Source organism: Ranitomeya imitator, chromosome 9, assembly GCF_032444005.1.
Source record: "Ranitomeya imitator isolate aRanImi1 chromosome 9, aRanImi1.pri, whole genome shotgun sequence".
Taxonomy (NCBI): Eukaryota; Metazoa; Chordata; class Amphibia; order Anura; family Dendrobatidae; genus Ranitomeya; species Ranitomeya imitator.
In genome coordinates, this window is record NC_091290.1 from 127,785,378 (window position 1) to 127,811,816 (window position 26,439).

The 26,439-nt window shown below is 45.8% G+C and overlaps 1 protein-coding gene across 1 annotated transcript in view; it reads right to left on the reverse strand.

The window, feature by feature from the left end:
• Nucleotides 1–26,439, reverse strand: part of CDH8 (cadherin 8) — a 525,615-nt gene that overhangs the window by 297,852 nt on the left and 201,324 nt on the right. The window contains exon 3 of the mRNA XM_069738885.1: nucleotides 11,347–11,641. Within this exon, the coding sequence (XP_069594986.1) occupies nucleotides 11,347–11,641 (295 nt within the window). The remainder of the gene's footprint in view (nucleotides 1–11,346; nucleotides 11,642–26,439) is intronic.

Here is a 26,439-nt window from a genome sequence, read left to right on the forward strand (position 1 = left end):
CCAAAATTAATTGATAACTTAATTGCCAAAAGGCACACTAGAAACTACAAATATATACAGAGTATTATACAGATAATACAGCCAGAGGTACAGATAATAAATAGGGTATGGATTCGGAATAGCAGTTAGCTGTAGGTGTTGAGTTAACGTGTCCACAGGTACTTCCTTAGTTCCTGGTAAGTCACCATATGTAACGTGGCGTGTCTTACAAGGCAGAACGAAGACTGGGCTGAAAGTGTGTAGCCAGCTTTTAACCCTTAGCGTGCCCCATCCTATATTTGCCATCGCCACTTTGGTTTGTACTGAATTCTACTCCCGTGACCTCCTTGCCGAAATAATTCCCAATAAGGATGGGTCATAACTTCCCAGGGCGAGGTCCAAACCGGATGACTGATGTCTCAAAGGGTTCGTTGGGGCTGGACCGACACAGAGTCGAAACTTGGGTCAGCTAAGTGGCTCTGGAGAGCCAGTCTCGATAGCTTGGAATCCGGGACTGCTAGAGAGATATGGGACGCAGAGGTACAGGCAGGGTGCTTCCAGGATTCTGGCAGTACATCGGACATAACCCTGAGATGCACGGTATGCTCATAATTCATCTCTAGATGTCGGAGATGCTGGGTCTGGCTTTCATAGTACTCAGATGATTCATCTCTAGGTGTCAGTGACGTTCAGGCTAGAGTCTGCTTTGATGTTGGCTGCCTTGCACAAAAGACAGCAGGGGGTCCTAGCTCTGCTCCTCCTTGCTTTCATTAACATGTGCCCTCTAATTCTCTTGCCAAATGGTAAAAGTCCTGCTCTGGTGGGAATCTATGTGCTTTTCCCACGGGTGGGGGCCACATTTCTGGAGTGGTGGGAGATCTTCCGAATCTATGGGGTCTGAATTCATAAATCCAAAATGGAGCCTCCCTTGTTCCTCAGTCATCCCTTCTGCAGATAGTTGATATATGTGGAACAATCTCTGTAGTCAAGAATTGTGGAACAATGTATGATAGATGATAAATAGACAGATTACAGAAAATTTGGCAGCACTACCTAAGAAAACTGGTGCAATAAAACCTGTAAAGGTGATGTCCAAACCTCCAAAATAGAAAATCAGCAGATCGAGAAAAGCAAAGAAATCTGCCAAAACATTGCTGCTAATGTATCAGTAAAGCCACGGTTTGTCACTTTGATTTTCGGAGTGCTGTCTGTTTTTTACAGATTTTTTAGTTAGATTGATAGATAATAGATGTATTGTTAGGTCTCGAGTTCTCGCTTCTGCACAGGGGGAATCTCGAGCCATCTCCGCTGCGATCTCCCATTCTTATCCAGCCGCAGTGGAGTCTGCTCAGCAGGGACGTCGGTCCCAGCGTCTTGCTCAGTCTCACGCTGTACAGAGAGTTACTGCTGCTTCTTCAGCTTCTGCTACTAAAGTCAGTGCTGGTCAGCAGCGAGCGGACTTCTCTGAGACTAAGTCCTTGTCTGCACACACTGAGCATGCCCAGGGCAAGATCTCCCGTTGGAGATCGAGGGTCATGTGCTCAGGCTCTGCAGCACATTCCATTGGTCCTCTTGGCAGGTCTTGGAAGGGCAAAGTTTCTGTGGCCACTTCCTGTGCTGCGACTATATAAACTGCGCATGACCGCACGGCCATGCGCTAGTGTACAATTGTTAATGTGTGTATGTTGTGAGTGCAAGTCGTCCTTGGATACCCCTACCCTATTGAATGTCTGTTCGCGGAAGGTGTATGGTTGCTATCTAGCGCCCGACTTAGCCTACAGCACGAATCACACATTACAGCGTCCAGTTGCTGTGACCGCCAGTACGGCGCCGTGCACTTCCTCTGTGCTTTCCTTACCCAAGCCTGGGTGGTTAGTGGCATTCGTCAGTGCGGCACCGCATGCACTCTTGTGCCTTAAAATCGTTATTTAATTTCCTTACACACCCAGTTGCGGTGTTATGCCAGCAAGGGTCTAATCGGACTTCAATCCTAGTTGGGGTTGAGTTCGCTGACTACTTGCTCGCGCTCTATGTGCGGTACCGCGGTCCTGTGACGCAACAGGATCGCTTCCTTCACGTTGGGTGCAGTTTAACCCACGTGTGTATACTTATGAGTACCGCCATATAGTCCGTCATTACTTGGCAGCAGGTTCCATCTCTGCACGGTGGACCCCGGGCAGCGAACGCACCATGCTCTATCTGTCTTAATATTTGGTGCGTTCCGCTAGCCCTAACATTACACTAGCGCCAGGGTATGGCTATTAATGACGGACAAACAGCAATCCTTGCGGTATATCCAGCAGCTGGAGGGTAGGTTGGCGGCTCTTGAGAGCGCAACCTCAGCTGTGGATGTTACCGCGGTTGCTGTACAGGCTGCTAGCGTGGCTGCAGCAACCCTGTCCATTGCCACCCCTGCTCCGACATTTTCTCGCCTCCCGCTGCCAGAAAAATTTTCTGGTGATAGCAAGTTTTGTAGGGGATTTGTGAGTCAGTGCTCTATTCACCTCGAGCTCCTGGCTGCACGTTTTCCCACAGAGCGGGCTAAGGTGGGATTTATTGTGTCTCTCTTGTCGGACAGGGCGTTGGAATGGGCTACGCCACTGTGGGAGCGTGGCGATCATGTGGTGCAGAGTGCTCCGCTGTTTCTGAGCACTCTGAAACAGGTCTTTTTAGGACCTCAAGTCACCCATGATACGGCGCTCCAACTGCTGGCATTAACTCAGGGTGAGTCCTTGGTCAGTCAATTCGCCGTCCAATTCCGCACTTTAGCTTCTGAGCTGGATTGGTCGGATAAAGCTCTTATCCCCATATTTTGGAGGGGCCTGGCTGACCACGTTAAGGACGCTCTGGCCACTAGGGAGATTCCTGCCACACTGGAGGAGTTAATAACTGTCTCCACTCGAATTGACCTCCGTTTTAACGAGCGGAGGTTAGAGCGAGCCCAGTGTAGGCAGGGGTTTCGGCTGGCTCCTACCTTCGCCAAACCTCTGGAATCTCCGGTCCTGGTTCCTGAGTCACATGAGGCCAGGGAAGTGTCCCAAGCGGGATCTAAGTCCCGGACCGCTTGTGCACTCAACGTCTGTCATGTTTGCCAGCAGTCAGGACATCTAGCCACCAGATGTTCTCAGCGATCGAGGAAACGTCAGCGTTTAGTGGTAGTAGGTGGAGGTACACTAAACACGGCGACGTTTGCCTCTAAATTGTCCTTTAAGGGGACAATTACTATAGGCTCATTCTCCCACTCGGTAGAGCTCTGCGTGGATTCTGGGGCGGAGGGCAATTTTATGTCTTCTGCCTTCACCCATTGTCACGCAATACCCCTGGTTATGCTAGCTCAACCTGTAACGGAGCGAGTGGTGAATGGGTCGGCACTGCCCTCACAGATAACACACCAGACCATCCCTTTTACTCTGTCCATGTCGCCATCTCATCAGGAGATTATATCTCTGCTCGTCATTCCTGAGGGAATTGATGAGGTCCTGTTGGGAATACCTTGGCTACGGTACCACTCTCCTCATATTGAGTGGTCCTCTGGCAGAATCCTGGGATGGGGCGAATCTTGTGGGGGTAGGTGTCAGAGGGAGTGCGTTCAGGTTGCTACTACAGAGGTACCCGCAGATCTTTCCTCTCTCCCCAAGCACTATTGGTCTTATGCAAACGTGTTCTCCAAAAAGGCGGCGGAGATCCTTCCGCCCCATCGCCCCTATGACTGTCCTATTGATCTCTTGCCTGGTGCTGAGCCTCCCCGGGGTCGAGTCTATCCGCTATCTCTCCCGGAGACGGAGGCAATGTCACAGTACATCCAGGAAAATCTGGCAAGAGGATTCATTAGGAAGTCAGTGTCACCTGCTGGGGCAGGGTTCTTCTTCGTGCAGAAGAAGAATGGAGAATTGCGTCCATGCATAGACTACAGGGGTCTTAACGCCATCACCGTTAAGAACAAGTATCCTTTGCCCTTGATATCTGAGCTCTTCGATAGGCTTCGGGGAGCAAGGGTATTTACTAAACTAGATCTGCGGGGTGCTTACAACCTGATTCGCATCCGTGAGGGGGACGAATGGAAGACGGCTTTTAACACCAGGGATGGGCACTATGAATATCTGGTGATGCCCTTCGGGCTCTGTAGTGCCCCAGCCGTTTTCCAAGACTTTGTGAACGATATCTTCCGGGATATGCTTTCCACCTCGGTCGTAGTCTATCTGGATGATATTCTCATCTACTCTCCAGATATTGACTCCCACCGGAGAGATGTTTGCAAAATCTTCGACCTCCTACGGGCAAACTCCCTCTATGCCAAGTTGGAGAAGTGTATGTTTGAGCAGGAGTCCTTACCTTTCCTAGGCTACATCATCTCTGCCCAGGGATTGGCTATGGATCCTGTCAAACTACAGGCTGTGATGGACTGGCAGGAACCCCATTCTCTTAAAGCGGTGCAGCGCTTTATGGGGTTCATTAATTATTATCGCCAGTTCATTCCGCACTTCTCAACTTTGGTAGCTCCCTTGGTTGCCCTCACCAAGAAGGGGGCGAATCCCAAATTGTGGTCTGAGGAGGTCTCCAAGGCCTTTAACTCTATAAAGTCACACTTTGCTAGCGCTCCCATCCTACATCGCCCCGATGTTGATAAGCCATTTATCATGGAGGTGGATGCCTCTTCTGTTGGTGCTGGAGCAGTCCTCTTCCAAAAGGATGCTCAAGGTCGGAAGCATCCTTGCTTCTTTTTCTCCAAGACCTTCTCACCAGCAGAGAGGAATTATTCCATCGGGGACAGGGAGTTGCTAGCCATGAAGTTGGCTTTCTCGGAGTGGAGACATCTCTTGGAGGGTGCACGTTTTCACTTCCAAGTCTTCACAGACCATGAAAATTTGGTGTACCTGCAGACAGCCCAGCGGTTGAATTCTCGCCAGGCCAGATGGTCCTTATTCTTCTCCCGGTTTCATTTCACCCTCCATTTTCTTTCTGGGGAGAAGAACATTTGGGCCGACGCTCTCTCTCGCTCCGTTGTGTCATCTGCGGAGGAGGAGGAGGAGCCTCGGCTTATTGTCCCCACCGAGAGCTTGAGAACTGTGGCCCCGGTTTCGCTAGAGTCTGTGACCCCGGGCAAGACTTTTGTTCCATCCAATTTGAGACCGGAGGTTCTCTCTTGGGCACACTCGTCCAGGGTGGGTGGACATTTTGGTACCAAAAGGACATCTGAGTTACTGGCAAGGACGTACTGGTGGCCGCATATGGCTCGTGATGTCGCAGAGTATGTTCGGGCGTGTGTCTCTTGCACCAAGAACAAGACTCCTCGGCAACGGCCAGCTGGTTTGCTTTATCCTCTGCCGGTGGCGGACAGGCCCTGGGAGATGGTCGGGATGGACTTTGTGGTGGGCTTACCCAAGTCTCGTAACTGCACCATTATCTGGGTGATCACCGACCATTTTTCCAAAATGGTGCACTTGGTGCCTCTTCCACGGCTACCTTCTGCACGGGCGTTGGCTGTCTTGTTCGTCAAGCATATCTTTCGCCTACATGGTATGCCAGACAAAATTGTTAGTGACCGGGGTCCCCAGTTTGCGTCTCGATTCTGGAGAGAAATTTGTCGTCTACTCAGTATTGAGTTGAATCTCTCTTTGGCATATCATCCCGAGACGAATGGGTTGGTAGAGAGGGCCAACCAGACCTTGGTCACATATTTACGACATTTTGTTTCTGCCAGGCAGGATGACTGGGCATCCTTGCTACCGTGGGCAGAGTTTGCACTTAACAATGCCGTAGCCGACTCTACCGGTCAGACTCCATTCCTCCTAAATTACGGCCAGCATCCGCGTGTTCCTGTGCCCATGCCTGTGTCTTCTGCTGACTCCAGGGTGGCAGACTGGGCTGTGGAGGCACGGGACATTTGGGACCGCACGCAGGATGCCATTCGGGCCTCCAAGGAGAGAATGAGGTCCTCCGCCAATGTTCATCGGCGTCCCGCTCCGACCTTTGCTCCTGGCGACTTGGTGTGGCTCTCCGCCCGTAACATCAGGCTGCAAGTTGAGTCCACTAAGTTTGCTCCTCGCTACTTGGTTCCCTTCAAGGTTCTCGAACAGGTTAATCCTGTGGTCTACCATTTGGCTCTTCCTCCACGCTTGGGTATCACCGACACCTTTCATGTGTCCCTCTTGAAACCCGTATACATGTCCCGATTTTCCGAGTCATCTGCCGGGACATCGGGTTCGTCTACGGACGATTACGAGGTGAACGCTATTTTGGGGTGCAAGGTGGTACGCGGCAAAAAGTTCTATCTGGTGGATTGGAAGGGTTATGGCCCAGAGGACAGGTCATGGGAGCCTGCTGAAAACATTCGGGCCCCACAGCTCATTGCTGCCTTCGAGCGTAGCGAGGCCCAAGGAGGGGGGGGCCCTAGGAGGGGGGGTAATGTTAGGTCTCGAGTTCCCGCTTCTGCACAGGGGGAATCTCGAGCCATCTCCGCTGCGGTCTCCCATTCTTATCCAGCCGCAGTGGAGTCTGCTCAGCAGGGACGTCGGTCCCAGCGTCTTGCTCAGTCTCACGCTGTACAGAGAGTTACTGCTGCTTCTTCAGCTTCTGCCATTAAAGTCAGTGCTGGTCAGCAGCGAGCGGACTTCTCTGGGACTAAGTCCTTGTCTGCACACACTGAGCATGCCCAGGGCAAGATCTCCCGTTGGAGATCGAGGGTCATGTGCTCAGGCTCTGCAGCACATTCCATTGGTCCTCTTGACAGGTCTTGGAAGGGCAAAGTTTCTGTGGCCACTTCCTGTGCTGCGACTATATAAACTCCGCATGACCGCACGGCCATGGGCTAGTGTACAATTGTTAATGAGTGTATGTTGTGAGTGCAAGTTGTCCTTGGATACCCCTACCCTATTGAATGTCTGTTCGCGGAAGGTGTATGGTTGCTATCTAGCGCCCGACTTAGCCTACAGCACGAATCACACATTACAGCGTCCAGTTGCTGTGACCGCCAGTACGGCGCCGTGCACTTCCTCTGTGCTTTCCTTACCCAAGCCTGGGTGGTTAGTGGCGTTCGTCAGTGCGGCACCGCATGCACTCTTGTGCCTTAAAATTGTTATTGAGTTTCCTTACACACCCAGTTGCGGTGTTGTGCCAGCAAGGGTCTAATCGGACTTCAATCCTAGTTGGGGTTGAGTTCGCTGACTACTTGCTCGCGCTCTATGTGCGGTACCGCGGTCCTGTGACGCAACAGGATCGCTTCCTTCACGTTGGGTGCAGTTTAACCCACGTGTGTATACTTATGAGTACCGCCATATAGTCCATTGTTACTTGGCAGCAGGTTCCATCTCTGCACGGTGGACCCCGGGCTGCGAACGCACCATACTCTATCTGTCTTAATATTTGGTGCGTTCCGCTAGCCCTAACATGTATGATAGGTAGATAGATACAGTGGATAGATAAATAGATAGATAGATAGATAGATAGTAAAAACTGTCCCTGAAAGTAAAAATCTATCAGCAGTCTATCTATTATCTATTAGCCATCTAAGTATCAATTATCTATATATCTTTTATCTATCTATCTATTTATATATCTATTATCTCTCAATCTTTCATTTTTCTAATATATTTTATAACATGAAACACATTTTCCACTTCAGTTTTCTTTCACACAGTGGAACTTTCTGATTAAAATATATAGGTGGATATTTATGTTTTTCCATGTCTGCCTCTTATTATATGTGTCATTAATCAACGAGCAAAAATTGCAGCAGATGTTTGCACAGGAATACACTGGGAGTCAATTAAATGTTATAAAACAGAACACTTCAGCCCCATCTGAATGTGAACAACAACACCTTACTTACAGATGAAATGGTTGAGAACTAACCCTCGCCTAATGAAGCATCTCTGAAACATTTAAATAGTGCGAGCACTTATGTTTCAATCACAACAGTTCCTCACTTACTGTTCAATTAAAATGGAGAATGCAAATGAGGTAAATAATTGAAATAACTATCCTCAACAAATGACTATTGGTGCGGGGTGAAGGATTTAAAGGGAGTCTGAAGAAGCATGTTTTGAAGGTGCAGCCATTAAAATTTTACTTTTGACTGATTGATACAGTTCAAAGCAACAGTTTCCATCCACTATATAAAAAGATACATCTGCATGTTTTTCTCAATATCTGACATGAAATCAGAATAAACCTTTCCCATTTTAGGTCAACTAGGATTACCATAATTATTAATATTTACTAAATGCCAGAATAATGAGAGACAATGTTTTGAGTCATTTTTTATTACTTACTGCAAAGTCAAAGTTTACATACGCTAAGATTACTATGCCTTTATATAATTCTACACTGCCCATATGGTGATGTCATGGGTTTGGAATCTTCTGAAAAGGTTTTCTGGCAACATATGAGTTAATTAGAGACACCTGTGGATGGATTTTAATGCACACCTGAAACACACTGCTTCTTTGTTATCATCATTTGAAAGTCTAAAGAAATCAGCCAAGATATCAGGGAGAGAATTGTGGACTTGCACAAGACTGGCTCACCCTTGGGTACAATTTCAAGATACCCGAAGGTGCCTCGTTCATCTGTACAAACAATTACATGCAAGTACAAACAAAATGGGAATGTCCAGCCATCATACCGCTCAGGAAGGAGACAGGTTCTGTGTCCCAGAGATGAACGTGTTTTGGTCCGACATGTGCATATCAGCCCAAGGACAAAAGCAAAAGACTTTGTGAAGATGATGGCGGGAGCTGGTAAGATTGTGTCAATATTCACAGTGAAACGAGTACTGTATCAACATGGGCTGAAAGGCCACTCTGCCGGGAAGAAGCCATTACTGCAAAAGAAACATAGAAAGCCAGATTGTTTTCAAATGCACACAGGAACACAGACCTTAATTTTTGGAGACGTGTGCAGAGGTCTGATGAAACTAAATTTTTTGGCTATAATGACCATCGTTACGTTTGGAGGAAAAAGGTAGAAGCTTGGAAGCCTAAGAACACCATCCCAACTGTGAAACATGGTGGTGAAAGCATCATGTTGTGGGGTTGTTTTGCGGCAGGAGGGTCTGATGCACTGTAGTAATACTGAAGCAACATCTCAAGACATCAGCTAGGAAGTTAAAGCTTGGGCAGAAAAGGGTCTTCCAAATGGACAATGACCCGAAGCACACTGCCAAAATCGTAACAAAGTCTCTTAAAGATAACAAAGTCAATGTTTTGGAGTGGCCATCACAAAGTCCTGATCTCAATCCTGTTGAAAATTTATGGGCATATGGGCGAAGCTGAAAATATCAATGCGAGCAAGGCAATCTACAAACCTGGATCAGTTGCACCAGTAGTCAGGAGGAATGGGCCCAAATTCTGACCAACTATTGTGAGAAGCTTGTGGAAGGAGATCCCAAACATTTCACCCAAGTCATTCAGCTTAAGGCCAAATGGTACCAAATACTAATTAAATGTATGTACACTTTTGACTTTGTAGTAAGTAGTAAAAATGCCTTAAAACATTCTCTCTCTCTCATTATTCCGGCATTTGGCAAATATTAATAATTATGGTAATCCTAATTGACCAAAAAACGGGAAAGGTTTATTCTGATTTCATGTTAGATATTGAGAAAAACATGCAGATGTGTCTTTATATATTGTATGGAAACTTCTAGTTTCAACTGTAGATAGATAATAGATAGATAGATAGATAGATAGGCTAATATGAAATATTAAAGATAATGTAAGCCAAAAATGAGTTAAAAAGCAGTTCTCAGATAAGAAATAATTGTCCTGACCTTCTTGGGTTAAATGAATGTCACCCACCACTTTTTGGCAGCTTCTGCCTATGCACAGTGTACACAGAAAGCAGTCAGTGGTGGGGGTGTGGTTGGACAACATGGCAGCAGGTTTACTCATCATCCAGTGATAATATTCTGCTGATAAAGCAATGATTTTATCAAGACTATAGTAAGCATCCAAGTGACACATTGCTGCAATCAGGGTCTTAGCCCCTACATTATGCTACTACTATATTAGGTGACAATAACCTTGTGACCGATTACCATTATGACTCTCATATACGTTAATCCAAGGTTGGGTGAACATGCCAATATCAGTGAGATCGGCCAAAAGTCTAATGTATATCAGGGCCTTCTGACTCTCACCTGAAATGGTGATGGGGGACAGAAAATTTCGGCTTGTTAAATTTCAAAGGATAATTCTTTTGTTCTGCCTGGAGATAAGAAAGATGACTCTCAGTAGCTCTCTCATAAAGTATATGGCAGAATGTTTCTCTATATGTGGTGAGTAGAAGTAGATAGGGACCTCTGGGATAGATCATCATGGGTGGGGTCCAACACTCAGCACTTCCACCAAACAACTGTTACCAGGTCCCATGAGGCAATCAGACGTGCACAATGTATAGAACCAGAAAACCACAGCTTCATAAACTAGTGGCCATTCTTATGTAATGCAGCTTGGCTCCCATTCATTCCAATAGTACAATGTAGACTTCACTGTTTATGTGTCATGCACAATGTGGGAAAGACTAAGTGCAACACAAAGAGATGACGGGTAGGGAGCCCAACACTAGGGAAAAGGGGAGTGGAGATGCCTAGGCAAATCTTATGTCACCCTGTCTGACCTAAATGTCCCTATATAGGTTCTGCACCTATGGCCGAGTAGGAACCTAATCCCTGCCTGACCCTGGCAACAGGCTCTACTTAGGGAAGGATGGGGTAAGCACTAGTCAATCCCCACTACAGCTAAAGACAGAAGAAATAGACAAATGAGGGGAACACTTATCTTGATTTGACTTAGCGAGAAAACACAGATGTCCTCCAGCAGCACCAAAGAGGAAGATAACTGAATGCTATAGCTCCAAGCATCAACAGGGGACCAGATCTGTCAATTAAAGCCGAAGAAAGATTGCCACTGGGTCCAAAAGTCCAAAGGACAAAGAAGGCATCTGTAAATCCAACCGCAGAGACATTCTGCAGCCAGGTGCTGTGCGACTGTCTGCAGCCTCTGATACACCTATGACAGTATGGAGCTGTGGCGATACAGACACATACATTCAAAACTTATGGAGTCCATGGGATCTCATTATGGCTGTTGGTAGGGGTGCTTGGTATTGCTTCCACACCTCCCATTATAATAGTGACCTATCCGAAAGGCCCAGAGCAATGGGTGTGCTTTATGGATGAACTATTCTATAGGATAAGCTATCTATATCTCACTCTTGGAAGACACCCATTAAGGAAAAAATATAGTTCAGTTGATTATTTTACAAAATAAATCATCCTGGCTTTTCAATTTTAGATATTTTTGCAAAAAAAGTTTGACAAAACTTTATCCAAAAACCAAGATAAAAAATATAGCAAATAATACCTACCCACAAGAGACATCTCGGGGACGGTGGCGTGATATGGTCCATTTAAGAATTCCGGTGCATTATCATTAATGTCCTGCACTTTGATAATGAATTCTGAAGGGGGTTCCAAAGGTTTATTTGTATCCCTATCGACAGCCTGGGCTGTTAGTGTGTATTCAGCTTTTTCCTCCCGATCCAGCCTTTTCATCGCATGAATGTCTCCTGTTTTGTCATTGATGACAAAGATTGTGCCGGCTCCCTCTCCAGAGAGAATATACTTGATTCTGCTAGTCCCAGGATCCAAATCTGTGTGTAGCTGAAAGAACAATTAGAATTCAGTTAGTGTAGAAACCATCAATAAGTGGCAATTGCAACTACATTACATTGTCCGGCGGGAGTCAGATCAAAGATTAACACATAAGCGTTGTTTGGTTAATTTACGTGAAAGATGAAGAGGCTGAATTCAAATTATTAATTATTGTAAGTAGTAGAATTTAAAAATAACAGAATTTTACTCTAATTTCTATAGTCTGTTCACTATCTATCTATCTATCTATCTATCTACAATGGCATGTATAGTCATTTTTTACATTTTTTTTAAATTACAAAAAGAAAAATGGACCAATGCAAAAGTTTCGGCACCCTTGGAGATTTGTGTGCTCAGATTACTTTGACCCAAGTTTCAGACCTAAATTATCCTGTTAGGGTTATGGCTTGTTCGCTACCACAGCTTGGAAAAGCCAGGTGATGCAAATTTCACAGCTTTTTAAAAACGCAGCCTCCTCTAACCTTGTGTTAGGGTTGGTGGAATGCACCGAGTAAATATATATGTTAAATAGGTGCGTTCGCAACCCGGGGTCCACCGTGCAGGAGAGAAACCTGCTGCTAGCAAATGGCGGCGCTATATGGTGGTAAAAGCGAACTCTGTTACTTCACAGAATCGCAAAGATATGAAAACGCTGTGCCCTGTTAAGTTCACAGAGAATCACAGCTACCTAACTGAGCAAAAGCAAAAAGTGGTCATGCAGTCAGCCTAGCACACGAACAACTCCTCTCCGGTGGAGCCGGAATTCTAGTGGCTATATGCCAGCCTGAATCCACACACACAAAACTGCTCACCGGAGGTGCCGGTATTCTAGGGGCTTACTTCAGCCAACCCTGACCACATGCATACATGACCACAAGATAGCAAAGCTCATAACATAGGTTGATACTAGTGCATGGCCGTGCGGCCATGCGAACCTTTTATAGCTGCAGCAGACAGGGACCTTCCTAGTGGTCCAATAGAAGCTGCTACAGGACCTGAGTGTGTGACCCCCAACCTCCAATGAGAGGTCCTCCCGTGGGCATGCTCAGTGTGTGCAAAGCAGGACTTAGTCCCAGAAAAGCCTGCTAGCCGCTGACCAGTGCTGGCTACAAAAGCAGAGCCTGGAAAGGCAGCAGTAACCCTTTGCACAGTATCAGGCTGAGCAAGACACTGGGACCGACGTCTCCGCTGAGCAGGCTCCCCTGCGGTGGATGTAGAATGGGAGACCGCAGCAGACATGCTTTGAGATTCCCCCTGTGCAGTGGCAGGAACTCGGCACCTAACATAACTCCCCTCCTAGGGCCCCCCTCCTTGGGCCTCGCTACGCTCAAAGGATGCAATGAGCAGCGGAGCCCGAATGTGCTCCACAGGTTCCCAGGTTCTGCCCTCTGGGCCGTGGCCCTTCCAGTCCACCAGATAGTATTTTTTGCCACGTACCACCTTGCACCCCAAGACAGGATTCACCTCGTACTCATCCATGGATGAACCCCCATATCCCGGCAGATGACTTGGAAAACCGAGACATATAGAAGGGCTTTAAGAGGGATACTGTTGTGAGTTCTGTTTTTGGGCTCCCTCTGGTGGTTACTGATGGTACTGGGTGACTTGTCTTTCCTGGGTTTCTGGGTTCCACCTGTTCCATCAGCATATGGGAGTTTCCTATTTAACCTGGCTTTGCTGGCATTTCCTCGCCGGTTATCAATGTATCCAGTGTGTCTTGTTACCTCTGCTCCCTGCTCCTAGAACCTTCTGGTCAAGCTAAGTTTGGATTTTCCTGTTTTTGTGTTTTGCTTTATTTGGTTTTTAGTCCCGCCTGCAGATATGTGATTCTTGCTGCTGGTTGCTCTAGTGGGCTGAAATTGCTCCTCATGTACCATGAGTTGGCACATGAGTTCAAGTAATTTCAGGATGGTTTTTTGAAGGGTTTTTCGCTGACCGCGCAGTTCACTTTTGTATCCTGCTATCTAGCTATCTGCTATCTAGCTTTAGCGGGCCTCATTTTGCTGAAACTGTTTTCATACTGCGTATGTGCTTTCCTCTCATTTCACCGTCATTATATGTGGGGGGCTGCTATGTCTGTGGGGGATTTCTCTGGAGGCAAGAGAGGTCTGTGTTTCTTCTAATAGGGGAAGTTAGATCTTCGGCTGGAGCGAGACGTCTAGGATCATCGTAGGCACGTTCCCCGGCTACTTTTATTTGTGTGTTAGGTTCAGGGTCGCGGTCAGCTCAGGTTCCATTGCCCTAGAGCTTGTTTGTATCTGTGCTTGTCCTTTAGTGATCCCCTGCCATTGGGATCATGACAGTATAACCGGCCAACAAAGTGTTAATTGTATTGGCTGAAGCAGGAGGATAAGTAGTCTGAGGAAGTTTTTTTTTTTTTTCTCTTTCCCTCAGAGTTTGCTGCCTAGCCTTATTGCAGCGTGGCTACTTCCTCCTCCTCTTAATCTTTGAATGGCTCTGATCCCAGCTGTTTATCATGGACGTCCAGAGTTTGGCTTCCAGCCTGAATAATCTTGCCACTAAGGTTCAAAATATACAGGATTTTGTTGTACATGCTCCTATGTCTGAACCTAGAATTCCTGTCCCAGAGTTTTTTTCTGGAGATAGATCTCGTTTTCTGAATTTTAGGAACAATTGCAAGTTGTTTCTTTCTTTGAAATCTCGCTCCTCTGGAGACCCTGCTCAGCAAGTCAAGATAATTATATCTTTCCTGCGGGGTGACCCTCAGGATTGGGCATTTGCATTGGCACCAGGGGACCCTGCGTTGCTTAATGCGGATGCGTTTTTTCTGGCATTAGGTTTGCTCTATGAGGAACCTAACCAAGAGATTCAGGCTGAAAAAGCTTTGTTGGCCCTCTCTCAGGGGCAAGATGAAGCAGAAATTTATTGTCAAAAATTTCGGAAGTGGTCGGTACTTACTCAGTGGAATGAGTGCGCTCTGGCTGCAAAGTTTAGAGATGGCCTTTCTGAGGCCATTAAAGATGTTATGGTGGGGTTCCCTGCGCCTGCTGGTCTGAATGAGTCTATGACTATGGCTGTTCAGATTGATCGGCGTTTACGGGAGCGCAAACCTGTGCATCATTTGGCGTTGTCGTCTGAACCGTCACCTGAGATAATGCAATGTGATAGAATTCAGTCCAGAAGTGAACGGCAAAAGTATAGGCGGAAAAAAGGGTTGTGCTTTTATTGTGGTGATTCAGCTCATGTTATATCAGCATGCTCTAAACGCACAAAAAAGGTTGATAAGTCTGTTGCCATTAGTACTTTACAGTCTAAGTTCATTCTGTCTGTGACTCTGATTTGTTCATTATCATCCATTTCCGTCGATGCCTATGTGGATTCAGGCGCTGCCCTGAGTCTTATGGATTGGTCATTTGCCAATCGCTGTGGGTTTAGTCTGGAGCCTCTGGAAGTCCCTATTCCTTTGAAGGGAATTGACTCTACACCTTTGGCTATGAATAAACCTCAGTACTGGACACAAGTGACCATGCGTATGACTCCCGTTCACCAGGAGGTGATTCGCTTCCTGGTACTGTATAATTTGCATGATGTTCTAGTACTTGGTCTGCCATGGTTACAAACTCATAATCCAGTCCTTAACTGGAAATCAATGTCTGTGTTAAACTGGGGTTGTCAGGGGGTTCATGATGATGCACCTCCGATTTCTATCGCTTCATCTACTCCTTCTGAGATTCCTGTGTTTTTGTCAGACTATCGGGATGTTTTTGAGGAGCCTAAGCTCAGTTCGCTTCCTCCTCACAGGGATTGCGATTGTGCTATAAATTTAATTCCAGGCAGTAAATTTCCTAAAGGTCGTTTGTTCAATCTGTCAGTGCCAGAGCATACTGCTATGCGGGATTATGTTAAGGAGTCCTTGGAAAAGGGACATATCCGTCCATCTTTGTCCCCTTTGGGAGCAGGTTTTTTTTTCGTGGCCAAAAAAGATGGTTCCTTGAGGCCTTGTATAGATTATCGTCTTTTGAATAAGATTACCGTAAAATATCAGTATCCTTTGCCATTGTTGACTGATTTGTTTGCTCGCATTAAGGGGGCTAAATGGTTCACTAAGATTGATCTTCGGGGTGCGTATAATCTTATACGAATAAAGCAAGGTGATGAGTGGAAAACCGCATTTAATACGCCTGAGGGCCATTTTGAGTATTTGGTAATGCCTTTTGGACTTTCTAATGCTCCTTCAGTCTTCCAGTCCTTTATGCACGATATTTTCCGTGAATATCTGGATAAATTTATGATTGTGTATTTGGATGATATTTTGTTTTTTTCTGATGACGGAGTCTCATGTTCAGCAGGTCAGGAAGGTGTTTCAGGTCCTGCGGGCCAATTCCTTGTTTGTAAAAGGCTCAAAGTGTCTCTTTGGAGTCCAGAAGATTTCTTTCTTGGGGTATATTTTTTCCCCTTCTACTATTGAGATGGATCCCGTCAAGGTTCAGGCTATTTGTGACTGGACGCAGCCTACATCTCTTAAGAGTCTACAGAAGTTCTTGGGCTTTGCTAATTTCTATCGTCGTTTTATAACTAATTTTTCTAGTGTTGTTAAGCCTTTGACGGATTTGACTAAGAAGGGTGCTGATGTTGCTAATTGGTCTCCTGCGGCTGTGGAGGCCTTTCAGGAACTTAAACGCCGGTTTTCTTCTGCTCCTGTGTTGCGTCAGCCAGATGTTTCGCTCCCTTTTCAGGTTGAGGTTGATGCTTCCGAGATTGGAGCGGGGGCGGTTTTGTCACAGAGAAGCTCCGATGGCTCAGTGATGAAGCCATGCGCGTTTTTTTCTAGAAAGTTTTCGCCGGCTGAGCGGAATTATGATGTTGGTAATCGGGAACTTTTGGCCATGAAGTGGGCATTTGAGGAGTGGCGTCATTGGCTAGAGGGTGCTAGACATCGTGTGGTGGTCTTGACTGATCACAAAAATTTGATTTACCTTGAGTCTGCCAGGCGTCTGAATCCTAGACAGGCTCGTTGGTCACTGTTTTTCTCTCGTTTCAATTTTGTGTTTTCATACCTGCCAGGTTCAAAGAATGTGAAGGCGGATGCTCTTTCTAGGAGTTTTGTGCCTGACTCCCTTGGAAATTCTGAGCCCTCTGGTATCCTTAGGGATGGGGTGATTTTGTCTGCTGTCTCCCCAGACTTGCGACGTGCTTTGCAGGAGTTTCAGGCGGGTAAACCTGATCGTTGTCCGCCTGAGAGACTGTTTGTTCCGGATAATTGGACCAGTAGAGTCATCTCCGAGGTCCATTCTTCTGCGTTGGCAGGTCATCCTGGAATATTTGGTACTAGAGACTTGGTGGCCAGGTCTTTTTGGTGGCCTTCCTTGTCGAGGGATGTGCGTTCTTTTGTGCAGTCTTGTGAGGTTTGTGCTCGGGCTAAGCCTTGCTGTTCTCGGGCCAGTGGATTGTTGTCACCTTTGCCTATCCCGAAGAGGCCTTGGACGCACATTTCCATGGACTTTATTTCGGATCTCCCTGTCTCTCAAAAAATGTCCGTCATCTGGGTTGTGTGTGATCGCTTTTCTAAAATGGTTCATCTGGTACCCTTGCCTAAGTTGCCTTCCTCCTCTGAGTTGGTCTCTCTGTTTTTTCAGAATGTGGTTCGTTTGCATGGGATTCCTGAGAACATCGTTTCTGACAGGGGATCCCAGTTTGTGTCTAGATTTTGGCGGACGTTCTGTGCTAAGATGGGCATTGATTTGTCCTTTTCGTCTGCATTCCATCCTCAGACGAATGGCCAGACTGAACGAACTAATCAGACCTTGGAAACTTATTTAAGGTGTTTTGTTTCTGCTGATCAGGATGACTGGGTTACCTTTTTGCCGCTGGCCGAGTTTGCCCTTAATAATCGGGCTAGTTCTGCTACCTTGGTTTCTCCTTTCTTTTGTAATTCGGGGTTTCATCCTCGTTTTTCCTCTGGTCAGGTGGAACCTTCTGATTGTCCTGGAGTGGACATGGTGGTGGATAGGTTGCATCGGATTTGGAGTCATGTGGTGGACAATTTGAAGTTGTCCCAGGAGAAGGCTCAGCAGTTTGCTAATCGCCGTCGCCGCGTGGGTCCTCGACTTTTTGTTGGTGACTTGGTGTGGTTGTCTTCTCGTTTTGTTCCTATGAAGGTCTCTTCTCCTAAGTTCAAGCCTCGGTTCATCGGTCCCTATAGGATCTTGGAAATTCTTAACCCTGTGTCGTTTCGTTTGGATCTCCCGGCATCATTTGCTATTCATAATGTGTTCCATCGGTCGTTGTTGCGGAAGTATGAGGTACCTGTTGTTCCTTCGCTTGAGCCTCCTGCTCCAGTGCTGGTGGAGGGAGAATTGGAGTATGTTGTGGAGAAGATCTTGGATTCTCGTGTTTCCAGACGGAAACTCCAGTATTTGGTCAAGTGGAAGGGTTATGGTCAGGAGGATAATTCTTGGGTGGTTGCCTCGGATGTTCATGCTGGTGATTTGGTTCGCGCTTTTCATAGGGCTCATCCTGGTCGCCCTGGTGGTTCTCGTGAGGGTTCGGTGACCCCTCCTCAAGGGGGGGGTACTGTTGTGAGTTCTGTTTTTGGGCTCCCTCTGGTGGTTACTGATGGTACTGGGTGACTTGTCTTTCCTGGGTTTCTGGGTTCCACCTGTTCCATCAGCATATGGGAGTTTCCTATTTAACCTGGCTTTGCTGGCATTTCCTCGCCGGTTATCAATGTATCCAGTGTGTCTTGTTACCTCTGCTCCCTGCTCCTAGAACCTTCTGGTCAAGCTAAGTTTGGATTTTCCTGTTTTTGTGTTTTGCTTTATTTGGTTTTTAGTCCAGCCTGCAGATATGTGATTCTTGCTGCTGGTTGCTCTAGTGGGCTGAAATTGCTCCTCATGTACCATGAGTTGGCACATGAGTTCAAGTAATTTCAGGATGGTTTTTTGAAGGGTTTTTCGCTGACCGCGCAGTTCACTTTTGTATCCTCTGCTATCTAGCTTTAGCGGGCCTCATTTTGCTGAAACTGTTTTCATACTGCGTATGTGCTTTCCTCTCATTTCACCGTCATTATATGTGGGGGGCTGCTATGTCTGTGGGGGATTTCTCTGGAGGCAAGAGAGGTCTGTGTTTCTTCTAATAGGGGAAGTTAGATCTTCGGCTGGAGCGAGACATCTAGGATCATCGTAGGCACGTTCCCCGGCTACTTTTATTTGTGTGTTAGGTTCAGGGTCGCGGTCAGCTCAGGTTCCATTGCCCTAGAGCTTGTTTGTATCTGTGCTTGTCCTTTAGTGATCCCCTGCCATTGGGATCATGACAGGATACATAGAAAGTGTCTGTGATACCAAAGCGCGGAGGAATAGCCAAAAGGTAGACCAGAGGGTTGACCTGTTCCAGAACCTTGAAAGGACCTATGTAGCGAGGCACAAACTTAGTGGACTCAACTCGCAGCCTGATGTTACGGGCGGAGAGCCACGCTAAGTCGCCAGGAGCAATGGTCAGAGCGGGGCGCCGGTGTGCATCAGCAGAAACCCTCATTCTCTCTTTGGAGGCCTGGATGGCATCCTGTGTGCGGTACCAAATTTCACGTGCCTCCACTACCCAGTCTGCACCCTAGAATCGGTGGATGACATGGGCATGGGCACAAGGACACGTGGATGCTGGCCATAATTAAGGAGAAATGGAGTCTGCCCGGTAGAGTCAGCTACGGCGTTGTTCAAAGCAAATTCCGCCCAAGGTAGCAAAGATGCCCAGTCATCCTGCCTGGCAGAAACAAAATGTTGCAAGTAGGTGACCAGAGTCTGGTTGTCCCTCTCTACCAACCCATTTGTCTCGGCATGGTATGCATAAGAGAGATTCAGCTCAATGCTGAGTAAACGACAGAGCTCTCTCCAGAACCAAGACGCAAACTGGGGACCCCGATCACTGACAATTTTGTCAGGCATACCATGTAGACGGAAAACATGTTTGACAAACAACACCCCTAAAGCCCGAGCAGAAGGTAACCGTGGAAGCGGAACCAAGTGCACCATCTTAGAAAAATGGTCATTGACTACCCAGATAACTGTACAGCTATGAGACTTGGGTAAGGCCTACCACAAAGTCCATCCTGACCATCTCCCAGGGCCTGTCTGCCACCGGCAGGGGGTAAAGTAGCCCAGCAGGCCATTGCCGAGGAGACCTATTCTTGGCGCAGGAGACACACACCCGAATACAGTCCCTGACGTCACGGGCCATATGCGGCCACCAGTACGTTCTCGCCAAAAGCTCAGATGTCCTCTTGATACCAAAATGTCCACCCAACCTGGACGAGTAAGCCCAAGAGAGAACCTCTGGTCGCAAATTAGATGGAACAAAAGTCTTGCCTGGGGGCACAGACTCTAGCAAAACCGGAGCCACAGTTCTCAGGCTCTCTGTAGGGACAATAAGCCAAAGCTCCTCTGATGATGATGATGATACTACAGAGCGAGAGAGAGCTTCGGCACAAATGTTCTTCTCCCCGGAAAGAAAATGGAGAGTGAAATGGAACCAGGAGAAGAACAGGGACCATCCAGCCTGGTGAGAATTTAGCCGCTGGGCTGTCTGTAAATACATCAAGTTCTTGTGGTCTGTCAACACTTGGAAGGGAAAGCGAGCTCCCTCCAGAAGGTGTCTTCACTCTTAGAAAGCCATCTTCATGGCTAGCAACTTCCTGTGCCCGATGGAATAATTCCTCTCCTCTGGTGAAAAGGTCTTGGAGAAGAAGCAAGGATGCTTCCGACCTTGAGCATCTTTTTGGAAGAGGATTGCTCCAGCACGAATGGATGAGGCATCCACCTCCATAATAAATGGCTTATCTACATTGGGGCAATGTAGGATGGGAGCGCTAACGAAGTGTGACTTAATCGAGAGAAAGGCCTTGGAGACCTCCTCAGACCACAATTTGGGATTTGCTCCCTTCTTGGTGAGGGCAACCAAGGGAGCTACCAAATTTGAGAAGTGGGGAATGAACTGGCGATAGCAATTTATGAACCCCATAAAGCGCTGCACCTCTTTGAGAGAATGGGGTTCCTGCCAGTCCATCACAGCCTGTAGCTTGGCAGGATCCAAAGCCAATCCTTGTGCTGAGATGATATAGCCAAGGAAAGGTAAGGACTACTGCTCAAACACACACTTCTCCAACTTGGCATAGAGGAAGTTAGCCCGTAGGAAGTCGAAGACCTTGCAAACATCTCTCCGGTGGGAATCAATATCTGGAGAGTAGATGAGAATATCATCCAGATAAACTACGATCGAGGTGGAGAGCATATCCTGGAAGATGAAATTTACAAAGTCTTGGAAAACAACTGAGGCATTACAGAGCCCGAAGGGCATCACCAGATATTGTTAGTGCCCATCTGTGGTGTTAAAAGCCATCTTCCATTCGTCCCCCTCACGGATGCGAATCAGGTTGTAAGCACCTGCAGATATAATTTAGTAAATATCCTTGCTCCCCATAGCCTATCAAAAATCTCAGATATCAGGGGAAGTGGGTACTTATTCTTAATGGTGATGGCATTTAGACCCCTGTAATCTATGCATGGGCGCAGTTCTGCACTCTTCTTCTGTACGAAGAAGAGCCCAGCCCTTGCGGGTAACACTGACTTCTTAATTTATCCTCTTGCCAAATTCTCTTGGATATACTGGGACATTGCCTCAGTCTCCGGAAGAGATAAAGGATAGACTCAACCCCGGGGAGGCTCTGCACCAGGCAAATGGTCAATAGGACAGTCATAGGGACGTTGAGGTGGAAGGGTCTCTGCAGCTCTTTTGGAGAACATGTCCCCATAGGGCCAATAGTGCTTGGGGAGAGAGGAAAGATCTGCGGGTACCTCAGTTGTAGCAACCTGAATGCACTCCCTCTGACATCTACCCTCACAGGATTTGCTCCATCCCAGAATTCTTCCTGAGGACCACTCTATATAAGGAGAGTGATACTGTAACCAAGGTATCCCTAACAGGACCTCATCAATTCCCTCAGGAATGACGAGCAGAGATAAAATCTCCTGATGAGATGGCAACATGGATAGAGTAAAAGGGATGGTCTGGTGTGTAATCTGTGGGGGCAGTGTTGACCCTTCACCACTCGTACGGTCACTTGTTGGGCGAGCATCACCTGAGGTATTGCGTGTCATTGTGCGAAGGCAGATGACATAACATTTTGGCTTGTAGAAGTGACCAAATCGATTATGCAGTTAACTTTAAAAGAAATTGGATTTTCCTGAATTCAAATGATTTGCTTTGAGTGAATTGGGCAAATTAGTGGCTGACCATGTCAGAAGCTCCAATCCAAGGTGTCGATGCAGGGGAGGATGTCATGCATGGTGACGAAGAAAAGTGGAGGTTGTAAGGAGCTGCACAATGACGGGACCATCACTTAGGCGGAACAGGTGAGTGTCAAGTTTTTAATATTTTTTTGTGCTTTTTTTTTGTTTTTCACCTTACATTTATTATAGTCCAAAGTCTTGAGAGACCCTAGAGCATTATGGTAGATTCAACGTGAATTTAAATTCCGGGCTAAATTCGGGCAAACACTAAATTTGCATTTATTGTCAAATATGTTTTTTTTTTTCACTATTTGTTGCCATTTGGGATTTTTTTTTACAAAACAATTGTATTAGGGGTTCATTTTTATCATAGCATTTCTGCAGTAGAAATAAAAACTGACCATCATCTTCAACCATCTAATGGCAAGGCGTCCAAAGTGATCAGTTTATCATTAGTGGGGGGAGTGGAGTATAGAATAAAGGGTGTTATCCAGCCTTTTAAATGATATTTTCATGGTTGAAATAGAGAATGGTATCATCCTTAAGCTGGAAAGTTGGGCATAATGCAGGGTTAGCAGCCAGCTCTTAATCATGGGTGGGTTCAAAACTGCCAATGAAACATTAAAGAACAAACACTCTCTGTGGACTAAAATACACTGCAGTGATATAATCACGATATTGCACAAATGACTAATATATATGTATATATAGTAATATAATAATACATATAGTAATGGATGTTTCAAGAGAAAGAAGTTGCCTGGAAGAGCTTCAAGCTACGCCCCCGAGGAGCTTATCTAGGAAAATCCAACACTTTTACATATGCTATATATTATATTGCACTGCATTTATAATTCTTTGCACTTATATTGCACTAATGACTAACATAGATACATATATAGTGATGTGGTAATACATATAGTAATAGATGTTTTAAGAGAAAGAAGTAACATGTCAATTTGACTGGAAGAGATTCAAGCTATGCCCCCAAGGAGCTTATCTAGGACGATCCAACTCTTTTACATATGCTATATATTATACTGCACTGCGTGAATAAGTCTTTGTGAACTTTTTGCATCATGTCATTAAAACTTGTAGTTATTTTAATCTTTTGATCTGAACAATAATTCTTTCACTGTGATCTGATGTTAAAGCTGAGAACTCAATATCTTGGATTAATGAGAATTTCGTCACCTTTGTTGTTGTGGTTCACAGTGATGTGGGTTACAGAGGCTGCTGTTAATTCCCTTCCTAGATAGTGACTCTGACCAGTATACAAGGTCGAACATGGCCAAAGGCATCTTCATCTGTCTCCAGCCATGGCAGAAGCAACGTGTCAGGTGTGAGTGTACTTTAATGTTTCATGTCTTAAGATATTTTGTCTCTACTTCTGCTTCTACAGTCTATTTTTACAGTCTTCTTTTCCTTCTCCTGAAATGCTCTTTTATTTCCCTGGTTCTATGTAAGGATACTTAACATTGTCTCAGCCTATTCCTTTAAAATCATATATTTGACATTTAACTGCCGAACACCTTACAGTCCATATAAACGGAGCAAAAAAAAAAAATTAATAAAATGTTGACTTTTCTGGGACGAACCCTTCATTTAACTAACCTAGACAGACTTAGGTGATGTCTGTGTCCATTTTTGTATAGCATTAAAATGATTTATGTAGGTCTGCATGAGACAAGTTAAAATGACTCTTTGCCTGTTAAGTGTGAATGACACCTTGCTCTCAGATATGGTCAGCTTGGTTGCTTGAAATGACAACGGTTAGTGCCTCGTTGTATATAGTATGTCCATGTTTTTAACCAATTCTCTATTTTGACGCAACGCTTAAGTAACAAAAGTAAAAAATAAAGTTCCTTCACTTATCTATGTGTCTAAATATAGAACATCAAGAGGGAGAAAAGGGGCAGCACAGCTCTCAAGTCAGAGAAAATCAGTTGTGGCACATAAAACATGTATGGCAGTCTGAGAAATAAAAATGGAGGTGCTATTTGCGTGAAAAAAGTCCAAAAGAAATCCAGCCATGAAAGAAACGCAAATGCACTCACCAAGATGCAGTTTCAAGTGTCCTTTATTGCAACACCAAGCGGTACATTCTTCACGGCACGGGGGAGTGAGGGGTAACATAGGAGAGTGTGGCAGACGAGACGACGGCCGTTTCGCGCTATACAAGAGCGCTTCTACGCGTGCCGTGAAGAATGTACCGCTTGGTGTTGCAATAAAGGACACTTGAAACTGCATCTTGGTGAGTGCATTTGCGTTTCTTTCATTGCTGGTTATCTATGTGTCTGCTTTCATGGTCCTGTGATATCTAAACGATGCAGTTATCACTTTCGGAACTGGTGTAGACCCTCAGATTGACCGGCGGTGATAGAAGGTGGATTACTATTGAGGTCTACGCCATCTCTGGAAGTAATGTCTACGTCATTTGAATGTCCGTGTCATTGTCTTCAGTGGTCAGTAGTGATGAGCGAGTGTACTCGTTGCTCGTGTTTTCCCAAGCACGCTCGGGTGGTCTCCTAGTATTTGTGACTGCTCGGAGATTAACTTTTCATCGCCTCAGCAGCATGATTTACAGCTATTAGCCAGCTTGATTACATGTGGGGATTACCTAGCAACCAGGCAACCCCCAAATGTACTCAGCCTGGGTAATAGCAGTAAATCATTCAGCTGCCGTGATGAAAACTAAATCTATGTACACTAACAAATACTCGGAGGTCACCCGAGTCTGCTCATGAAAACCCGAGCAACGAGTACACTCTCTCATCACTAGTGGTCAGGTGACAAGAACAGCACGTAATTGGATGTTTTGCCAATGATGTGTTCTTCTAGTTCACTGCTTCCGACAATCATAAGCTTTGGCAGTTCTGTGGCATCCAAATAAGGCAGACAATGCGTCACTTCGGAGTGATTGATGCTGGATCCTTGGGGTGGATTACTATGGAGGTCTTTGCCAACTCCGGAAACAATGTTTACATCATTTGCATATCACAGGACCACTGAATCAGTTATTGTCTGCAGTGGTCCAGTGATTAGAACAAATATTTGAATGTTTTGCCGATGATTTGCTCTTGCAGTTGACTCCTGCAGACAATCGTAGGCTTTAGTGGTTCTGTGACATCCAAACAATGCTGATATCGGTACCAAAGATGGTGCAGATCTCCAGAGTGAGCATTGCTGGATCCATGGTGGTGATAGAAGGAGGATTACTATGGATGTCTGCAGCAGCTCTGGAAGCAACATCTACATTATTTTGGTGTCATAAGACCACTAAAACAGTTATTGTCTGCAGTGGTCAGGTGATTAGAACATCATGTCATTGGATGTCTTGCCAATGTCTAGTTGCTCTTCTAGTTGACAGTTTCAGCAATCCAAATGATGCAGAGATTGCTTCCGGAGCTGGCACAGATCTCCAGAGAGGTCTATACTGGATTCACGGGAGTGACGTAAGGTGAGTATAACTCCATGTGTTACATTGCTAAGATCCATATCTAGGAAATCATTTTTTTTGAATGTCAAAAAAAGCTTTAATAAATTAAGGAGATAAAGCTAAAGCATGTGTGTATCGGCTGCTGCAGATCCACGGGCCGCCCACGCGACCTTCTCAGAGACGTTTGTAAAGGATAATTTGTAGATTAAATCCGCGCTACCAGAATTCTTCAGTATATCTGAATTTGTATCATTGTGGCACCGCGGATTTAATCCACAAAATATCCTTTACAAACGTCTCTGAAAAACACTTTAAGCAACTAATTAATCAATACGTTAGAAATTTTTTTCTTCATCAAATTTCGAGATCTTTAGTTGACTTTATCTTTACACATGAATTTCTATGCATCTGTTGACGGAAATGATCTACAAGAAACCTAAGCTGGTCTCCATTCGCACCTCGAAACACAATATTGTGGCTCCTTGTATGCCTTCTGTTCAGCATCTACACCAAAATCAACATTTCCTGGAAGCTAATTAGTAGAGCGTCATGCCACATATTACTACTCTAGACTTCAGTGTACATCAATCAGCAGTGTTCCTTTGTGTCTTTGTCAGTTTTCATGGACTATAATAGTAATACGCTGATAATTTAGTAACATATCTAGGCAAAGTCAATTACTGATCTAGTCAAAGTGAGAAGGTGAATAACATTATATAGGTCAGGAGAAAAGATGAAGATTAAAAAATGTTGCATATTCTGAACCATCATCTGTTAGATGTCGAGTTCCTGCCTTTGCACAGGGGGAATCTCGAACCATCTCCGCTGCGGTCTTCCATTCATCTCCAGCCGCAGTAGAGTCGGCTCAGTGGAGACGTCGGTCCCAGCGTTCTAGCTCAGGCTAATACTGGATGACTGGTTACTACTGCCCTTCCAGGCTCTGTTCTTGTAGCCAGCAATGTTCAGTAGCGAGCAGGTCTTTCTGGGACTAAGTCCAGATTTTCCCTTTCTGAGCATGCCCACGGGATGACCTCCCATTGGAGGTCGGGGGTCACATGCTTAGATACTGCAGCTAATCCCATTGGTCGTCTGGGAAGGTCCTAAAGGTGTTCTTCTTCTGTGGCAGC